The 18721-nt window shown below is 35.4% G+C and overlaps 1 protein-coding gene across 1 annotated transcript in view; it reads right to left on the bottom strand.

Moving 5' to 3' along the window:
• Positions 1 to 654: 654 nt before the first annotated feature.
• The window catches only part of LOC134391847 (ovostatin homolog 1-like), a 60465-nt gene continuing 42398 nt past the window's right edge, over positions 655 to 18721 (bottom strand). The window contains exons 22-34 of the mRNA XM_063115759.1: positions 18519 to 18602; positions 14695 to 14871; positions 14519 to 14600; positions 12380 to 12536; positions 9177 to 9248; positions 8680 to 8842; positions 8256 to 8479; positions 6761 to 6976; positions 5110 to 5234; positions 3996 to 4086; positions 3423 to 3491; positions 3117 to 3219; positions 655 to 1467 (exon numbers count right to left, since the gene is read on the bottom strand). Of these exons, the coding sequence (XP_062971829.1) occupies positions 1400 to 1467; positions 3117 to 3219; positions 3423 to 3491; positions 3996 to 4086; positions 5110 to 5234; positions 6761 to 6976; positions 8256 to 8479; positions 8680 to 8842; positions 9177 to 9248; positions 12380 to 12536; positions 14519 to 14600; positions 14695 to 14871; positions 18519 to 18602 (1631 nt within the window). The 3' untranslated portion in view covers positions 655 to 1399. The remainder of the gene's footprint in view (positions 1468 to 3116; positions 3220 to 3422; positions 3492 to 3995; positions 4087 to 5109; positions 5235 to 6760; positions 6977 to 8255; positions 8480 to 8679; positions 8843 to 9176; positions 9249 to 12379; positions 12537 to 14518; positions 14601 to 14694; positions 14872 to 18518; positions 18603 to 18721) is intronic.

Here is an 18721-nt window from a genome sequence, read left to right as displayed (position 1 = left end):
AAACAATCAGTTCTGCAGCAGACTCAATCTGGGTGTCCTGCAAGTCAATTCTGATGCTATTCACTTGCAGATAGCCTCAGATCCCACGGGCTGAGGGCTCAGTCCCCAAGACTCCCCACCCCCCAGGTTGTTTTACTTACTCTGATCAACTGGCTATAAATAGGGGTTTCCACAACCCCTTCCTTGGGTTTGATTAATCTGCTGAGCAGCTCATAGAACTCAGGAAAACTCTTATGCTTGCCCATTTATCATAAAGGATATTACAAAGGATACAGATGAAGAGATGCAGAGGGCGAGGGATGGGAGAAGGGGCACGGAGCTTCCATGCTCTGGCCTGGTGCGCCTCCCCCGGGAGCCTCCACACGTTCAGCTGTCTGTAAGCTCTCTGAATCCAGGCCTCTTGGGTTGTTATGGTGGCCTCATTACTTAAACACGATTAATTAAATCACTGGTCATTGATGATCAATTCAACCTTCACTTCCTCCATCCCTTCCTCGGATGTTGAGAAATGGAACTGAAAGTCCCAAATCCTCTACTTCCGCCTTGGTCTTTTTGGTGACCAGCCCCCATATTCAAGCTACCTAGGGGCTGCCATTCCTCAGCCAACTCATTAGCATATAAAAAGACACATCACTTCGGTGATTCTATGGATTTTAGGAGCTGTACACCATGAGAAGAGATCAAACTTATATTTTCACAATGTCACATCTGTTCTTCTACAGTTTCTGATAAATTATTTAAAAACACATACCAGGACTAAATTATCAACATGTTAGAATATTTCATACCTAGCAAAATATTTTCTGTAGTTATTTAGGGATTGATACAGTATGTTGTCTTTCTCGGGTTGCCCTGAAAGCAGATTTTGAGGCAAGAGCGTGGGTGCAGATTATTCATTTCAGGGGTGATTCCAGGAAGAGAGAGAGAGATCAAGGAGGTCAAGAGGGGAAAAAAGCTAATTTAAGGATTTGTTACTGAGGCTGCTCCATGAGAATATGGGAATTCGCTTTCAAGGGAACTTCATCAGAAGCATTCAGAATGCCTCCCAGACTTTTCTGACTGAAGGCAGGAGGCAGGAGCATTTGTGCACTGTCTCTGGTCATCACTGGTTGACATCTGCCCCTGGAACTAAGTCTGTACTTCCCAGCTGAAGATTCACACAAGTCAAACTGGCTACCAGGACTCCAGGCAAGCTCCTTGGACAGAAAGAATGCTCCAGAAAGAATGCTGTCCGTGTCAATGCACCTGAGGGAGGGTGCTGTCAGTGGGAGAACTTGAGTAACTGCTGCATTATAAAGGTTCTTCCAGGTGCTTTTCTTTGGTTGAAACAGTGGATGTATTTACTTAATATATAACCCAGTTTCAGGGTGTTCTAGTTTTCCATCTTATTTTTCTTATCCTAGAATGAGGAGGTTTCAAAAGACATCTGACCGCACGGTGTGGTGTATTCTGCAAGTGCAAATTCATCTGGAAGAGAGTAATTGTTATTAGAAACAGTCTCACAATATGGTTCAAGAAGAAAGCATCTTTATTTCTTATCTATGTTTAGAAATAAACTCCCCTAAATTCATGCTACTATAGCAGTTTTTTTGTTTGACAATTTCTAAATATATTTTTATTCCTCTAAATTACATCACATTGCATGCATAACTGTATGATTATTCTTAAGTGTTTCAGGTATGACATTTTGTATATGATTAATATTAAGTCCTATTAAGAGGTTAGGCTTTTATTTTCTAGGGTAAAGGATCTATTTTATCACAAGAGCTAGAGAGAAAGTGCAAACTTATTTTAATCATCCAGGTTTTTGGAAACAGGCAATGATGTGCTTACTAAATACTTGGGTACCCAAAGTTTGTAACTCATTCTTTTGTTTGGCTGAAATATTTATCAATATAGCATGTTTAAAACAAACAACTCGTTTTTCTTTGGATTTTGTTTTTGTTTCTGTTTTTTTTTTTTTTTTTTACTTAAAGTCCATGAGTCATTTACTGGCTGAGATCATCTGACTTAAAAATAATTAACTTGTCATTTTCATATTTTGATTGGTTATTAGACCTATATTTTAATTTATTCATATACAGAATTTTTTTTTATCTAAAAAAAGCAAAGTGTTGTAGTGAAGATAAGCTTTAATTTCAAGACAAAGGACCCACGCTGCCACTTACTTATTTTGTGTTATAATTAGGAATTTGCCTTTCCTGAGCCTTGGTTAAAAACAACAACACAATAAAAACTTGGCTAAAAACAAAAAAAAACCAAAAGAAAAGAAACCCCAAATTACCCGACAAAATAGTTCTGATTATATATTTTTTATGTTTTAAAACTCTACTGTACTGAGCAAAATATGGATAGATAGGTCATGGCTAACTAGATAAATTGATAAATGCCCAAATCAGTCTGTTGAAGGATGAGAGGCCAGAACAAGTCAACTCAGCTAGCAGTCAGCCAGCCAGAGCCTGTTACCTGCGAAACATTTGAATGAGGCTATCCTAGATCATCCGGCCAGCTGATCTGCATGTGACCACAGATGCAGAAACAATTTGAAGAGAGAATAACTGAGCCAGCTCAAACCAGTCAGCCTGGCTGATCCATTGAATTGTGAGGAATAATAAATGCTTGTGGTTTTTAAAAATATGCTTTATCAGAATATTTTCACTAACATATCTCTATCTTCTCTAATAGTGTATGTTTCTTTCTCTATTCGAATAAACATATAATTTCTGTCCTCTAATTCATACAAATGCATACATAAATCGTATGATAATACTCATAGCCATTAACTTTGTTTTGCTTGAATCTATAATTTATTCATCCAGATAGCCTACTTCACACTTATGCTCAAGTCATTTAAATGAACACTTTAGTAAAAAGACTGGCTAGAAAAAATCATGCCAATTGTGCCTATATTTATATAGAAAAAAACCCTCAAACTTTATTTGCTATTAAAATTCTGAAGCTTTTTGTATTAGGTGGTATGAAAAGTTACAGAACACCAAATAAGAGAAGAAGATTTCAAATATAGAAACTACAATACAAATAGAGAAAATGAAAATTGGTTTGTGTTTAGTTAAATGTAGAATATAAACGGCAGTAAAACTAAGTCAAATTCTTACCAGTTTCATAGTAATCATAGAGCTGAACAGACGCGGGCTTGACGTTGGACACAGGAGCGTCTTGTTCAACAGAGAAAGAGAACTGAATTTCCTTTTGAGTAACCTGGGAATAAATCGATATTGTTATGCATATTGAAATGTACTCTCTTAATTCCTATCCATTTCAAATATTCAGAATTATTTTAGCAATGCTATTTTGGTACTTATGTCTGTAGAAAAATTATAAAAACTATAAAAACCAAAAACTAAACCACATTGTGTCTCAGGCACACACCCACAAAAATCACATTAGGACAGTGAACTTACATTCTCCAGATAGAAAAAGACATGGGTGGTTTTGATTTCTACTTTTTGTACTTTGCCATCTTTCTGAAGCTAAAAATAAAGAGGAAAAAAAATGTGCTGAAATTTCAAGGAACTAGTAATACAAACGTCTAGTTCGTCAAAGATAAAACATTTAATTTCAATTTGTTGGTTTTCCTGCATCTTTATAAATACTTGCAATGTCTCCATATGGCATCAACAACAAATGTTATTCTTTGAGACTCATTCATTCAACATTTTTGAGAGATCTATCTGTATATTAGTTTCTGATTTTTAATAATAGAATAATAAAACAGAATAGAATAACTGTAACTAAACACCAACTCATCTTTCTGTTTTTTTCTTCAATGATTTACTGTCTTTACAATATAAGAACATAAATTTGAGACCCTCAAACAATGTTTTCCTGTTTGATACACGCGAGATTTAAATTTCATCTCTTAAGAGTAAAAAAATGTGTTTTTCCGCATCAACTTGTGGCCAATGTACAGCACAGGGCCTAACACTTTACAGCTATTCTAAAGTTATTTTAGTTAACAACGTTTAATTGTTTACCTTCTGAACTGATGATTTATCAGGTACAAATCCCGAAAGCATCTTCACATCAATGATTGCCATGTTGGAAGAGTTGCGTCTTCCATGATAACTTTTTTTAAAAAGCACAAAATTTAAAGTTCAGATAAATTTGATTGTTACTTAAGAAAACAAATTACCAATAAGACACATTTTTATGCCAAAAAGGGTTACTTTACCATCTGTTTTTTAGTGTTTATTATTCTGAGATTGGAATAATCTCATAATAAAATTAAATTAGTGGTGTTCCAAAATGAAGCAACATACATTTCAATCCATTCCTAAGTGAACCCAGAGAGCTGAACCTGACTGATATTTTTCTTTTGGAATTTGGGTTCCAAAATTAAGGGATTGCAATATGTTGATTTACAGACTAAGAACTTCAGGGAAATATATCTATTAATGAGAAATTTACAGATCTTTTTTTATCCCTATTCTATAGATTGAATGTCCTCCCAAAATTCACTGAAACAATTCCCTCTGTAACAGTGTTGAAGGTGGGAAATCCTATTATGGTAATTGAAAGATGGGGCCTTAAAGAGGTGATTAGATTGTGAGGACAGTGCCTTTGTGAATGAATTGATCCATTCACGGTGTGACGGGCACCGCTTTGATGGCTTTACAAGGAGAGCAAGTGAGAAGGATAACTCTATTGCTCAGCCATTCTAACCATGTGTGACACCCTGCGTTGCTGTGAAGGGCCACCACCCACCAATAAGGCCCTCACCATATGTGTTTCCTGACCTTTGGACTTCCAAGCCTCTGAAACTATAAGGAATACATTTCATTTCTTTATACATTACCCAGTTTTAGGTATTTTGTTATAAATAACAGAAACAGACTAATACACCCTACAACTTCTTTCTCTCTCTTCTGTTTCATATTGTTGAAGCCACATTTATTATTCCACCTAGTATTATCTTATACAATTTAGATAATTTATGCAAGATGAAATATATTTCCTTAGAGGATCCAGACAGGCCAATTTCTTACATAAAATGATTAGGGTGTGGTTTTACACAGAGACAGAAAGAGACTCTAGGCTACCTAAATTAGAGGTAGAAACATGTCTAAGTTTACCAAAAAAAGTTATTACCTGGCTGAAATAACAAGGTCAAAGTGCATATCAAATAATCCTTTGCAGAAAGCGTTGGCTGAATTCACAGAAAGGGAAAACCCAGATGACTTCTTGGGGAGCAGGATGTTATATCTCAGAGTTGTCTTAAATAAACATATAGTATGTCATTTATTAACCAAATAATTAATTTTAAGTTTATTACCTTCACATTAACATTTCAACTTAAATTAAAAGTCAGTTTTTACCTCTGTGTTTCCTATTTTCTATGCCATTAGTAACACCAGTAACAATAGCTAACACTTATTAAGCACATACTATGTATTTACTATTTAAAAGTGCTTTTTATGTAAAAACTCCCTTAATATTTCCAACAACCCTGTGGGTCAACACTATTTTTAGCTTCCATTTTGTAGATGAAGGAAATGAGGTATAGAGATACAAGTACATGTCAAGGTAAAGTAACTTGTCAAAACTTATACAGGTAATGAATAGCAGAGCTACAATATATCTATGCTGTCTTTTGGATAATTAAAATGATCCAATTTCAGCCTGAAGAAACTGATAACATTACTATACATAATGTCAGAGGTACAGGAATCAAGGTGAATACCAGGATTACAGTGAATGAATTAAAAGGGAAATTGTAAAATCTAAATTCAAAACAATATGACTTGGAAATAGGGTTGGTTAAAACCTAACTTGACCTAATAATGGCACTTCTAGAAATATATCCTGAAGATATACCTAGTCTACGAAGTACACACATTATTATTACAGTTCTAGGTAACTCAAATGTTCATCAATATCTGACTTACTGAACACACTCTGGCATATCTGTATAGTGTGGAAATGCCAGCTAATACAAGTAGAAGGCATGATAGAATTAGAAAATCACCACTTTGCAGTTCTTAATGAAATAGTTGATTCAGGCAAAGATCATCAATGCATGTTAAGACTTTTAGGTGGGAATTGACGTTGAACTTGACATTTGCATGGTTCCAATGTAGCACTTTAAATATTAATTGCTAGGTGCAAAAGAGAAAATAACAGCTCCTTTAATGGAAAAATATAACTGGATCTAACTCTCAGTTATAGATAACACAGGGAATGGGACAAGAAATTAAATGACACCGAAAAGAAAACAATGTCAAAAATCCAGAATGAAGGCAATCGTACAACACAACTGGCCTATTCTCTTCAGAAAGTTAATGTCATGAAAAATACAAAAGAACACCATAACACACATATTAGATTAAAAGAGATGAAAGAAGCATAACAAACAATTGCAAATCATGGTCCTTGACTGAATCCTCACTTGAAAAAACAACTATAAAGTATATTTGGGGACAAAGGGTTGATAATTAAATTATGCTATAAACTACTGTCAATTTGTGTTTACTATGATAACAGCATTGCAGTTACAAGATGGCACACCTTTATTATTATGATTTTTTGGGATGCATTATAACATGTTTAGGAGTGGTATGATGTCTCTAATTTACAAGTTTCAGCAAAAGAAAAAAAGCAAGGTCAAAAAGTCAGTGGAAAAAAAGACAAAGCAAATATGAAAAAATGTGAACTGTTGAATTTTGGTATTATACTGTTTGATCTCGTTTCATCAATGTTTGGAATTTTTGGTAAGTTAGGGGAACAAAAAGCCTGAATTTACCTGCACATATACGCAGCCATTGCCACTCACTTCCACCATGTAGTTTCCCTTAGTTGTTGGCAATGGGATTTGCTGTAGCAGCAAACGGCTCTCATCGTTGACTTGGAAGTCCACATTGAATGCTTGGTCAGAGAAGATTTGCACTGAATTTTGTCTGTTCTTAGAGAAAGTGAGCCTTTGGAACAAAGTCAGGGCTTGGAGGGCCACAACTGTATCCTAAAATAATAATGGCAGAAATCGTATTAGGAATTGAAATCATAGTCAAATCATTACTTTTTTTGGTGCATTCAGCATTGGTTTGTGAATTATACTATTTTGAACACTGTATATTTATCAAAAATAAACAGGGTTTATGGCAACATTTCTGTTCAATTCTTAAATACAGACAAAAACATCATCTAATAGAATAAAAATGTGAGAAGAACCAAGGAAGTTTTAAAAATACCATCTGTTCTACCAGATTTTAAAACACACAACAAGGTCAAAAGGTCCGTGGGAAAGAAAAGAAAGCCTAATAAGACCAAAAATATATATATAGCTTTATTATCCAATAAGAACAGAACTTCACATCATTGGGTGGGAAAATTAATTATTATGCAAATGACATTGAGACAACCGGCTGGCCATTTAAAAAAATTGAGCGAGGTCTCTACAATAAATCCATATCAAAATATGTCCTAGCTGAATTAATAATTGAGATGTAATGAATTAATCTGTAAGAGTTCAGAAAAGTCCGGCTATATATTTATGCGTTGTTTTTAGGTTGAGTGCTTGCTACTCACAGCATGGAATAAAAGTGTAAACATTAAATAGAGTGATTATATTAAGTGAAAATGAAAAGAAAATAATCTGTATATTTAAAGTGTGATAAAAATTGAAAGGAAAATATAAACTTGGCACAGATGTTACATGCACTAGTAAGGCCAGTATCTTTGCTGTGTTCAGAAGTCTTATAAATAATTGAGAGAAAGATTAATACCCCTATTAGGAAATGTGTGAATGATATCAACAGACAATTCACAACACATGAAATAAAAGCAGACTAAGTAGAAACCATTTTTACATAGAATGACTTACTGCTTTTATTGTATCAGATCGAAAGAGATTTTGCAAACGATTTTGAATTTATACAGAGAAAGGTCCTCACACACTGCTGATGACAATGCTGACTGATGCACCTTTTCTGATAAAAGCCTTTTTCTGAAAAAAAGCCTTTAATTTTACACAGAAATTTTAGCAAGTTGGTACCTGAATTCCAATTTTAAAAATTAAAAGAAACTTATCTTTTGAATATTTAGAGATAGTTACCAAATAAAATACTACATCTTCAAAAAACCTAAAAGACAGCAAAATTAAAAAGCGGTAGCAAGTTTAATAGTGACAACGAACTCATTTAATTAGAGAATGTAATATATAAATTCAAAGACCAACACTGCCAAGGCAAAGCAGATGCTCGATTTTCTCGTATTTAGGAACCTAAAAAGTATAGAGTTACCTTTGTAGAGGAGAAACCTCCATAGGAATTTTGCTGCTTTGCCACCCATTGCACAATCTGAGAAGCATAGGACAGGTCTTCTGAAGTCAGACGTGGCTTGGAAAGAACAGCCAACAGGCCGTAACAGGTCACCTCTATGTCTGCAGAGGAAGCCCAAGGGTGGTAGAAAGAGGATGATCCTTCTGTAGAAAACCGCTCTTCCAGTTCCCAGTACACTGAGCCACCTGACAAAAAAGTGAAAGAAACTCAATAGTGTCTCTGTCACAGCAGGGGATGCACGTGTGTGTGTGGTCAGGTGAGTGATACCTGAGGGAATGCAAACCTGACCACTGGAAATAAGAAACATGAGGGGGTGGTAGTTATACCACTGCTAACCATTCTGCTTATCCAACATGTAACTCCAGGAAAGGTCAAGGGCACTCACCTACTTTCTTTGCTTTTTTGCTCAGCTCATTGAAGAAGAATTCCATTTTGTCTTCATAGCCTGCTAAACTAAACATGTAGGCCAGGAGAGCCTGGTCATAGGTAGTCATAGCTCTTCTAGATGCAGCATCTATGCACCGGAGACCCTTTTGAATTGCCACAAACTGCAAAGAAAAGAAAAAAAAAAAAGAAGAAGAAGCACTTGTGCACAGAGAAACATATGTGCAAACACAGATGTAGATGTATTCATTACTGAAGAAAATCAGGAATGAATCTTGTCTGTGCTGAAATGTTCAAAGGGCAAAAATAATGCATTTATTTTAATTTCTATACAGTTCTACCTTCACGGGGTGATTTGACTATTGAGAAGAATATTGATTTAGCATTATTTTGTGGTGACTACAAAAATGTAGTTCTAGTTTCTATTACTGTATTGTTGGTGCAAAATGTTTTGAGTTCATAAGAAGCAAATTAGTGGTATCACCAGTGGCTACATACCGAGGTGGGGTGGCCCGCTTCAAGCAGTGCATTGATAACATATGCAGTGAGAGAGATTTCAGTATCTTCTCCCTGAATAAAATGTAGGGGTAACATGTCAGTCTCATGGAATTCAGAGGGAGGGACACCTTTCTTTTTAAATGCAATATATTGTGAAAACTCAGATTGGTTCTTTTCTTTCCATATTTTTGAAGGGTAGATTTTTTCATGCCCTCAAAAGGTACTGTATATAAAATTAGGAAATAGTGAATGAAAAGGCAGGGAATTTACAGAAATATGGACATCACTTGTAAAATTAGCTTATGGCCTACAATGGTATTTAGAATCTAAAGAGGCATAGAATGCTCTGCAAAGTTCTAATCCAAGCCTCATCCTAGAAATAACACAGAAAGTGTCATGGAAGATGCATGCTATAATACTACAATAATTAAAAGACTATAGTATAAAATAGAAAGGTAAGTCAATCAATAGAATAGGTAGGGAAGAAAGAAATTCTAGCACATATAGAAAGCAATGTGATAAAGTTGGCATCAAAACAAGTCGGGGCAGACAGCATTAATTAACAGGAGTGTTACAATAAGGGGTGTACTATTTGAAATATAGAAATAAATCATGTATAAATTATACAATATAGTGAAATGAATTCCAACAGGTCAATAATATTAGTTGTAAGTAAAAATCAAAGTAGCCCCGAAAGTTCAAAGGTCAATTACGAAGGAAACAATACAAACTGAAAATAATCACATGAAAAATATTTGTCTCTGAACCAAATGAACTGTATCAAAAGGAGAGAGGCAAGAAGCACCATCATTTTTTCTCTTATGTTTTTGGAGACTTTTGTTCTCATTCTTACACCCCTTAGCGTTAATGATATGCTATGTCCGATGCAGATTCTATAAGTAAAGGGAAGATAAATTGGTACAACTTAGCTAAAAATCAATCTGGTGATATTATGTCAAACCTTAAAAAATTACTCTCCTAGGTATGTATTGTATGACCTAGGAGCACATATTTATGTATAAGAATGTTTATGTAACATTATTTTGAGTTTATTAAACATTATCAAAAGATTAACAAAAGAGTAATAAACAAGTTATGGTTTATCCATATCATGGAGTATACAAAACTGTTAATTTTTTGTTTTTAACTTATTCTAATGACATGGCAAAGTCATTATATATAATGGCAGGTTACAAAAAAGGAGGACTAAAAAGTCAGTACAGGATAATCCTAATTATGTTTATATAGCATAGGAAAAAAGCCTGAAGGAAAATATTGCCAAAACATTAGTGGTGATTATCTCTGAGTTGTTGACATATGGATAATATTTTGGTTAATTCCTAACATTAAACTTTTAGCTACTTTTAATAAATAAGAACTACTATAATAATTATGAAGAAAATGTAAGTTTAGGAAAAGTTCAGAAATAAAGTTCATTTATTAATACTTATCTTGGAAATATTGTCAAGTAAGAGACAAATTGATTTCTAATAATAAAACAATATTAACACATACTTTTTTAAATGATAAAGCATGAAGCTATTAGTAATTATTCAGGATCTGTTATTATTCCTACTTCCATTCATACTTTTGCTAATAATTCTGCCCCTGCACCCACCCCATCCCCACAACTATTGTTAGAATCTTCTAGAGTTCACGTAGGGGAAATACTCCAGGATTGAGAACTGAGCAAAGACTTCATGAATAACACCCCAAAAGCACAGACAAGAAAAGAAAAAATAAACAAATGGGATTATATCAAACTAAAAAGCTTCTGCACAGCAAAGGAAACAATCAACAACATGAAAAGACAACCTACAAAATGGGAGAAAATATTTGCAATCTATGCATCAAAAAAAGGGATTAATATCCAGAACATACCAAGAGCTTAAACAACTTTATAGAAAAAACCCAAATAATCCAATTTAAAAATGGGCAAAGGAGCTGAATAGATGTTTATCAAAGGAAGACATACAAATGGCCAACAGATACATGAAAAAATGCTCAACATCACTAATCATCAGGGAAATGCAAATCAAACCCACTTTGAGATATTACCTCACCCCAGTCAGATAAGTTATTACAAAAAAGACAGAGAATAACAAATGCTGTCAAGGATGTTGAGAAAGAGGAACCCTTCTACACTGTTGGTGAGACTATAAATCAGTACAATCATTATGGAGAACAGTATGGAAGGTCCTCAAACAACTACAGATAGAACTACCGTATGATCCAGCAATCCCACTCCTGGGAATATAACCAGAAGACTGGAGATCATCAGATAAAAGGGATAACTGCACCCCCATGTTTATTACAGCTCTATTTACAACAGTCAGGTGATGGAATCAACCTAAATGTCCATCAATGGACAACTGGATAAGGAAACTGTGGTGCATATACACAATGGACTACTTACTCAGCCATAAAAAAGAATGGAATTCTACCATTTGCAGCAAGCAGCATGAATGAGGCTGGAGAAAATTATCCTGAGTGGGACAACCCAGGTATAGAAAGAGAAATACTGTGTGTTCTTGCTCATAACCAGGAGTTGAATCCATAAATAAACAGATAAACAATAAAGAGAGACAGAGAGAAAGAGAGAAACAATCACAGTGATACACTGAACTTTTAGAAAGATAGAAAAGACTCGTGATGACTAGAGGTGGAAGTGGGGGGGAAGGGGAGGAATTTGTTAACAGACACGAAGAATGATGAATAAGCTAACTATCCTGATCTAACTGTCACAAATTGTACACAATTATTGACAATCAACATTGGGCTGGGCCGAGCCCGTGGCGCACTTGGTAGAGTGCGGTGCTGGGAGCGCGGCGACGCTCCCGCGGCGGGTTCGGATCCTATATAGGAATGGCCGGTGCATTCACTGGCTGAGTGCCGGTCACGGAAAAAGACAAATAAAAACAAACAAACAAACAAACAAACAAAACATTGGGCCCCACATGTATGTATAATAAATTATCTTTTAAAAAAATTTTAAAAAGAATATGCTAGAGTTTTTAATTTGACTAAAGAAAAGAAAATGTTCCATTTGTTAAGAAGACATTATTGGTTCTCAGTATAATTAATTTATGCTAGCAGAAATTTCAGTTCAGTTATTTCTACCAATTTCTCCAGTGGTACTTTGGGATTCACTAAATGATCATGGCAAAAGAATAGAAAACTGTAAGGCAGAATTTCATTAGTACCTTCAAAGCATTGTTGAAGTCTTTGCCAGAATTGAGGAAGCAGCCATCTGATTTCTGACTATTTAAGAGCCAAATAAGGGTTTGGGACTGAACTTCATCATCGATATAAATGTGACGTTTAGCCTGTGCAAATGACTTGTAAACGAATGCAGTGAGCCTGGAAAAAATTATATACAGGGTATATTTTTAATGAACATTGAGGGGCAGACAAATTCTCATTAAAATGTGTGAGTTGCTGCAACTGAATTTTTAAGTTTCACAACCTGAAAATCCCTTTTCAAATTCTAGCCTGATGTGTAAATTCACCCATCTTTTTCAAACCTCCACCCATTTGGTTTATGTGCCTCCTTTTTCTCCTCCCGATTCATCATTCGTGTCCTAGATGAAGGGTGACCTCCTCTGTGACGTCTTCACAGATTCTTTTATCTCCACGTCAAGCAAAAATAGAATTCCTGCATTTGTCCTCTCAACACCTAAGAGCTTTTGAGGAATTACAAAATATTGTAGTTAGAAACATACGAGTATCTTAGAAGCCAAGATGAGGCATATGTACTTTGTTTTCACAGATGATAACCTGAGATCCAGAGGGTTTAAATGGTTCCACGCACAATAAGCTAGGGTTATGCTTACAAATGTATTCGTCTCCTATGCAGACTGGCATTCCTTCCAGGTACATACTAGGTCAGATTCATCAGTGTGTACAATATGCACTGCATTTAGTCCAACATGCCATCATACAGTTTCTGGAAAAGTTTTCATGCCTGTGCATATTTCTATTGCATCTTTTATCACATTGTGTTTTTTCTTACTTGTCTTTGCCTACTGAACTCCAGACTTCTTGAGGTCAAGGAGCATGTACCATTGAGAGGAAAAACAATGTAGACGGTAAAAGCTCAGATTCTGGAACAGACAGTTAAGCTCTGCCACATAATTAACAGTGTGGGTTTGGACAAATTACTCAATCCCTCGTGTGTTATGGGCTGAATTTTGCCCCTACCCCTACCCCCAGTTCATATGTTGAAGCTCTAATCCCTGATACCTCAGAATGTGACTTCATTTGGAGATAAGGTCTTTAAAGAGGTAAGTCAAAATGAAGTCATTTGGTAGACCATAATCTAATATGACTGGTGTCCTTGTAAGAAGAGGAAATTTGAACACAGACATGCGCAGACAGAAGACCATGTGAACACATAGGAGAAGACAGCCATCTGCAAGCCAAGGAGAGAAGTCTCAGAAGAAACCAACCTTGTCAACACCTTGATCTTGGACTTCTAGACTCCAGAATCATGAAAAAATAAATTTCTGTTGTTTAAGCCACCCGGTCTGTGGTACTTTGTTATGACAGCCCTAGCAAATTAATTTACTGAGTTTCTGTTTCTTCGTATGTAAAATGGGTACGATAATGCTACCTGCCCCACTGAATTGTTATGGAGATTTATACTCAGTTACAAAAGAAATAATAATAATTATTATTATTAGCATCTGTCTTTTTGTATCTCAAGGACTTATTACTTTTTCCAGGACATAGTAGCCAGGGGTAAATACAGGTTTATAAGTAAAAGTTAACAATAAGAAGTAAATTTTAAAACAAGTTGCATCTCACTAATCACCTTATTTTTTAGGCTTATAATAATAATAGAATCTATGCTCAATTTATTTTGGTTTCAGTTCTTATTTTACTACTTGTAGCAAGTATCATTCTGCAAATATGGATTTTAATGTCTCATTAGAAGAGGACGTATCTACACAGCAGGATTTCTGAGTGGCACCTTCAGTGAGCTCAAATGACGTTGTAGTTGTCTTTGAGGCTGAATTAGGATATTGTTGTTTCAATTGGAGTAATTTGCTTGCATTATAAATGTGGTTTCACATCCTTTTCCTGCCCTATTGAGTTACTTTTACTTTGCCTAGTGACTTGTTTATTTAGTGTGCTTTTTTTTTGGTAAATAAAAGATAGAAATACCATTCTTTAATCCAAGAGCCCAAGAAGCCTATTAAAAGAATGTGTATATATGTGTGGAGACTTTTATATAAATAGTTTTGGGGAATAAAGCCCATATTTTTTATAAAAATCTACTTTAATAATGTAAGTGTTTAAAAGCATCTAATTAACCACTGATATAAATGATAAATTCAAACCATGTGTTTCCATCTTCATCTTTATGTCCAAAGGTGCTATATGATCCATCTGAGTGTTTATAAGACAGCTGCCTCTGATATCCTAGAACATAAAAATATATTCATGTAACTTCTCAAGAAAAACAGCTGGAATTCAGGGATTTAGCAGAGATAAAATATGTTTTTAAATGCTTTACCTGTGGCCAGGTATCCAATAGCCTTGGATCTTATCTCTTCTGTCACTTGTTGAGTCTGATTCAGATAGTCCAAGATGTAAATATTGGGAGTGAATAAGGCCATATTCTGTTCTCCACAACCAAAAGGCATTTGGAGAAGATTCTGCAGGTTTTGCATGGCAGAACCAAGAATGTCTCCTGAAAAGTCAATCAAATCTATATGAAGCACTTCATAAAAATTGATAAGATAAATAATATTAGTTTGTGTTTAAGATCTCTGTTACGAATATTCAAAATAATTTTTTATCTACTAGTTGGGCCCACACTATAGAATTGGCAAGACACCTTAGGACCTTGTTTCCAGAACTGAGGTGGAGATATGTTATCCAAAGCAGCATGACCAAGAGCAAAAGAACCAAAAGCTTATGGGAATCAAAATTCCTGGAGAGCTCCCAGGTCAATCATCCACTCAAAAAGAACAGACTATGGGCCCAAAGGGAACATTTATGAAATGCTTACCATTTCTCAGATACTGTCCTGAGCACTTCACTCATACTAATTTGTTCAGTCCTTGTAACAATAATATAAATAGGTACTATTATTCCCATTTATGATGAAACTGAGGCACAGAGAGGTTAAAACTTTTCCCAGAATCATTCAAAAAAGATGCAACAGACTCAAAAATTGAGCACAGAGTGGCTTCAGAGTGCCTGGACTTAACCACTTCCCATTTTCTATGAATGCCCAACACTTACATAGCACTTACATTGTATCTAGAACTAGCTAAATAATTTAATAATTTAATAATAATTTAATTTTTATAAAAATATTATGAAATAAGTAATACCATTATCTTCATTTAAAGGATGAGGACGTGAGGCACAGAGCCATTGGGTAACTTGCCCAAAGTGATACAGCAAGTGGTGAATCCGGGATTCACACCTCAGGCAGCCTTCTGGGAGAGTCAATTCTCTTACTCACTAGGCCTTGCCACTGTAAAGAACCTACACAGTCTGAAAACTGAAATCACATGGAGTGTCTTTTCCAATCACAATTGTATAAAACCAGAAATAAATAGGAGGAAAAGTCACAAACATGTGGAAATGGAACAACACACTACTGAACAACCAATGGGTAAAAGGAGAGATCAAAAGAGAAATAAGAAAATACTTCGAGGAAAATAAAAATGGGAACACAACATACCAAAAGTTATAAGATGCACCAAAAGCAGTCTCAAAAGGCAAATTTATACCAGCAAACTCCTGTCTCAATAAAGATCTCAAGTAAACAATCTAACGTTACAGTTGAAGGAACCAGAAAAAGAAGAACAAACTAGGTCCAAAGTCAGCAGAAGTGAAGGAAATAAAGATCAGAGCAGAAATAAATGAAAGAGAGACCAGAAGAACAATAGGAAAATATCAACAACACTAAGAATTGATTTTTTGAAAAGATAAACAAAATTGGCAAACCCTTAGCTAGACGAGGAATAAAAGAGAGAAGATTTAAATAAATAGGATTGGAAGTAAGAGAGGAGACATTAGAACTGATACCACAGTGACAGAAAGAATCATAAGAAACTACTATGAACAATTATATGCCAACAAATTGGAGAACCTAGAGAAAATGTGTAAGTTCCTAAACAAACACAACCTCCCAAGATAGAATCAAGAAGGGGAAAATCTGATCAACCAACAGTGAGCAGGAAGAATAAATCAGTACTGAAAAGTCCTCCGTCAAAGAAAAGAGCCTGATGCCTTCACTGCTGAATCTACTGAGCATGTGAAGAAGAGCTCATACTAATTCTTCTCAAACTCATCCAAAAAACTGAAGTGGAGGCAATGATTCCAAACTCATTTTATGAGACCAGCATTACTGTGATCCCAAAGCCAGGCCAGGACACTATAAGAAAAGAAAACCATAGGCCGAGTTTCCTGGTGAACACCGCTACGGTTTGAATTGCGTCCACTAAAGGTTCATGTATTAATCCCCACTGTGACAGTGATGAGGGTGGGAAATCCTGTTACGGTGACTGAAAGATGGAGCCTATAAGAGATGATTTGATTGTGAAGACTGTACCCTTGTGAATGGATTCATCCATTCATGGAGTAATGGGCGTGTTTGTGATGGTTTTATAAGGAGAGTGTGTGAGCAGTCTTAGCTCTCTGTCTTGCTCAGCCATTTGCCATGTGACACCTAGCATTGCTATGAAGAGTCACCACCCACCAACAAGGCCCTCACCAGATATGTCCCCTGAACTTTGGACTTCCCAGCCTCCAAAAGTGTAAGAAATAAATTTCATTCCTTTGTACGTTACCCAGGTTCAGATATTCTGTTATAAGCAACAGAAACTGACTAATATGAACATAGATGCAAGAATCCGCAACCAAATACTAGCAAACTGAATTCAACAGCTCATTAAATGCATGAAAACTGAACCATTTGCAAATAAGGTCACAGAAGAAAAACAAAAGTTCAGGATGACTGTGATGAATACAAGGGTCTAGTGTCTGTGACATATTTGTTGGACACCATTTTGATGATGGAACTAATTTGCTTTAAGTCAAAAGCTCAGGGAAGCCCAGGTGTTCTTTGGTTTTGATCCTAGAGGATGTACGATTTTTTTTCCTTATGGCATTTCTCCAGCCTATGCTTTTTCTACTGCAACAACATAAGTTCTAACCATAATACCACGTGGAGAGCAGAATCCCTTCCACTGTATTCTTTAGATCTCCATCTTAAACCTTTACCCTGGGCTGTGTACAGTCTATGAGTTTTTAAAAGTTATAGAAATAAACCATGGTGTTAACTAATCTTTGAAATCTTGAGTGAGCAAGGAAGTAGTTTCAGTATTCTGTTTTTCAACAGGGGAGCAATGACAAGTACACATGATATTTAATTTTGGCATATATTTCATGTTTCTATATCTGCAAGTGTCTTATGGTTGCTCTTGATTCCCGTGAAGGCATGTCACTGAGGCTCCAGGTTCACAGGGCCTGTAAGTTAGGAGTTTCCGGTTTTGGTCATTGGCCCAGAGGGACCATTGCCTTTGTGTGGAATGCCATCTGCTCCTACCTGAGTGTTACAGCTCCAATGCCAAAGAAGCCAAATATCGATGTTAACCACTTCAGCACACTGTGTTCTAAAAATCACTGGTTTGTCAGAAAATATCAGAATTTTTCTTTACCAAGGTGTCCTTAAATGGGACATCAGCCAGAAATGCTAACGAGGAGACTAAATTTTTATGTGCCAGAGTTAAATGATCTTTAAAAAAAGAAGAAACCACAGGTCTGTTCTCTCCTTTTGAAAGTTCAATGAATTATTTTGATTGTTGTATCTTTCTTTTTAAAATTTTTTATTTGTTTCTAATTTATTATTTTTATTTTTATTTTTGAACTGAGTCTACTAGAGGTGGGAAAGGGGGACGAGGGGGAGGTTAGCGAGAAATTAGTAAAAGGACACAAAAAATGATTACATTGTGTAATGCTGAATATACTAATTATCCTGATTTGAGCATCACATATTGCACACAGATATTGGTATTTAATGCTGTATCCCACAGATAAGTACAATCAGTTATGCTTCAATAAAAATAAATAAACTTAATTTAATTTAAAAAAAAAAAAAAAAGGAAAAGACCAGAAAGTGTGTGCCTTGGGGGCATCAGCACTTAATTTCTTGGTGTGGTTGAGTATCTAGTCAGATACACCAACCTCAATCATCAAATTCACAGGACAGAAATCACGCCCAAAACAGACGACAAAAGTAACAAATACATATATCACAGAAATAGGCATAATTTTTCTTTTTCCTCCAAGCCTATGTATTATATTGTTGTGCAGACTTACCAAGGACAGACCAATAAGCTCTATCTGAATCTTTCACAAGATTTTCTGGTGAAGTTAGCACTACTGGTTGAGACACTCTGGATCCTAGGAAGCAGGAAAGTGAACTTATTAATTTAGAGCTCTCATTTTTTTTAACAACCAGGATTTTGATTTTGGTTATAATTTATCTTCTTGATTAATAAATCACTTATTCTTTCGTTACT

Source organism: Cynocephalus volans, chromosome 12, assembly GCF_027409185.1.
Source record: "Cynocephalus volans isolate mCynVol1 chromosome 12, mCynVol1.pri, whole genome shotgun sequence".
NCBI lineage: Eukaryota > Metazoa > Chordata > Mammalia > Dermoptera > Cynocephalidae > Cynocephalus > Cynocephalus volans.
This window is presented reverse-complemented; position numbering and strand designations above follow the sequence as displayed.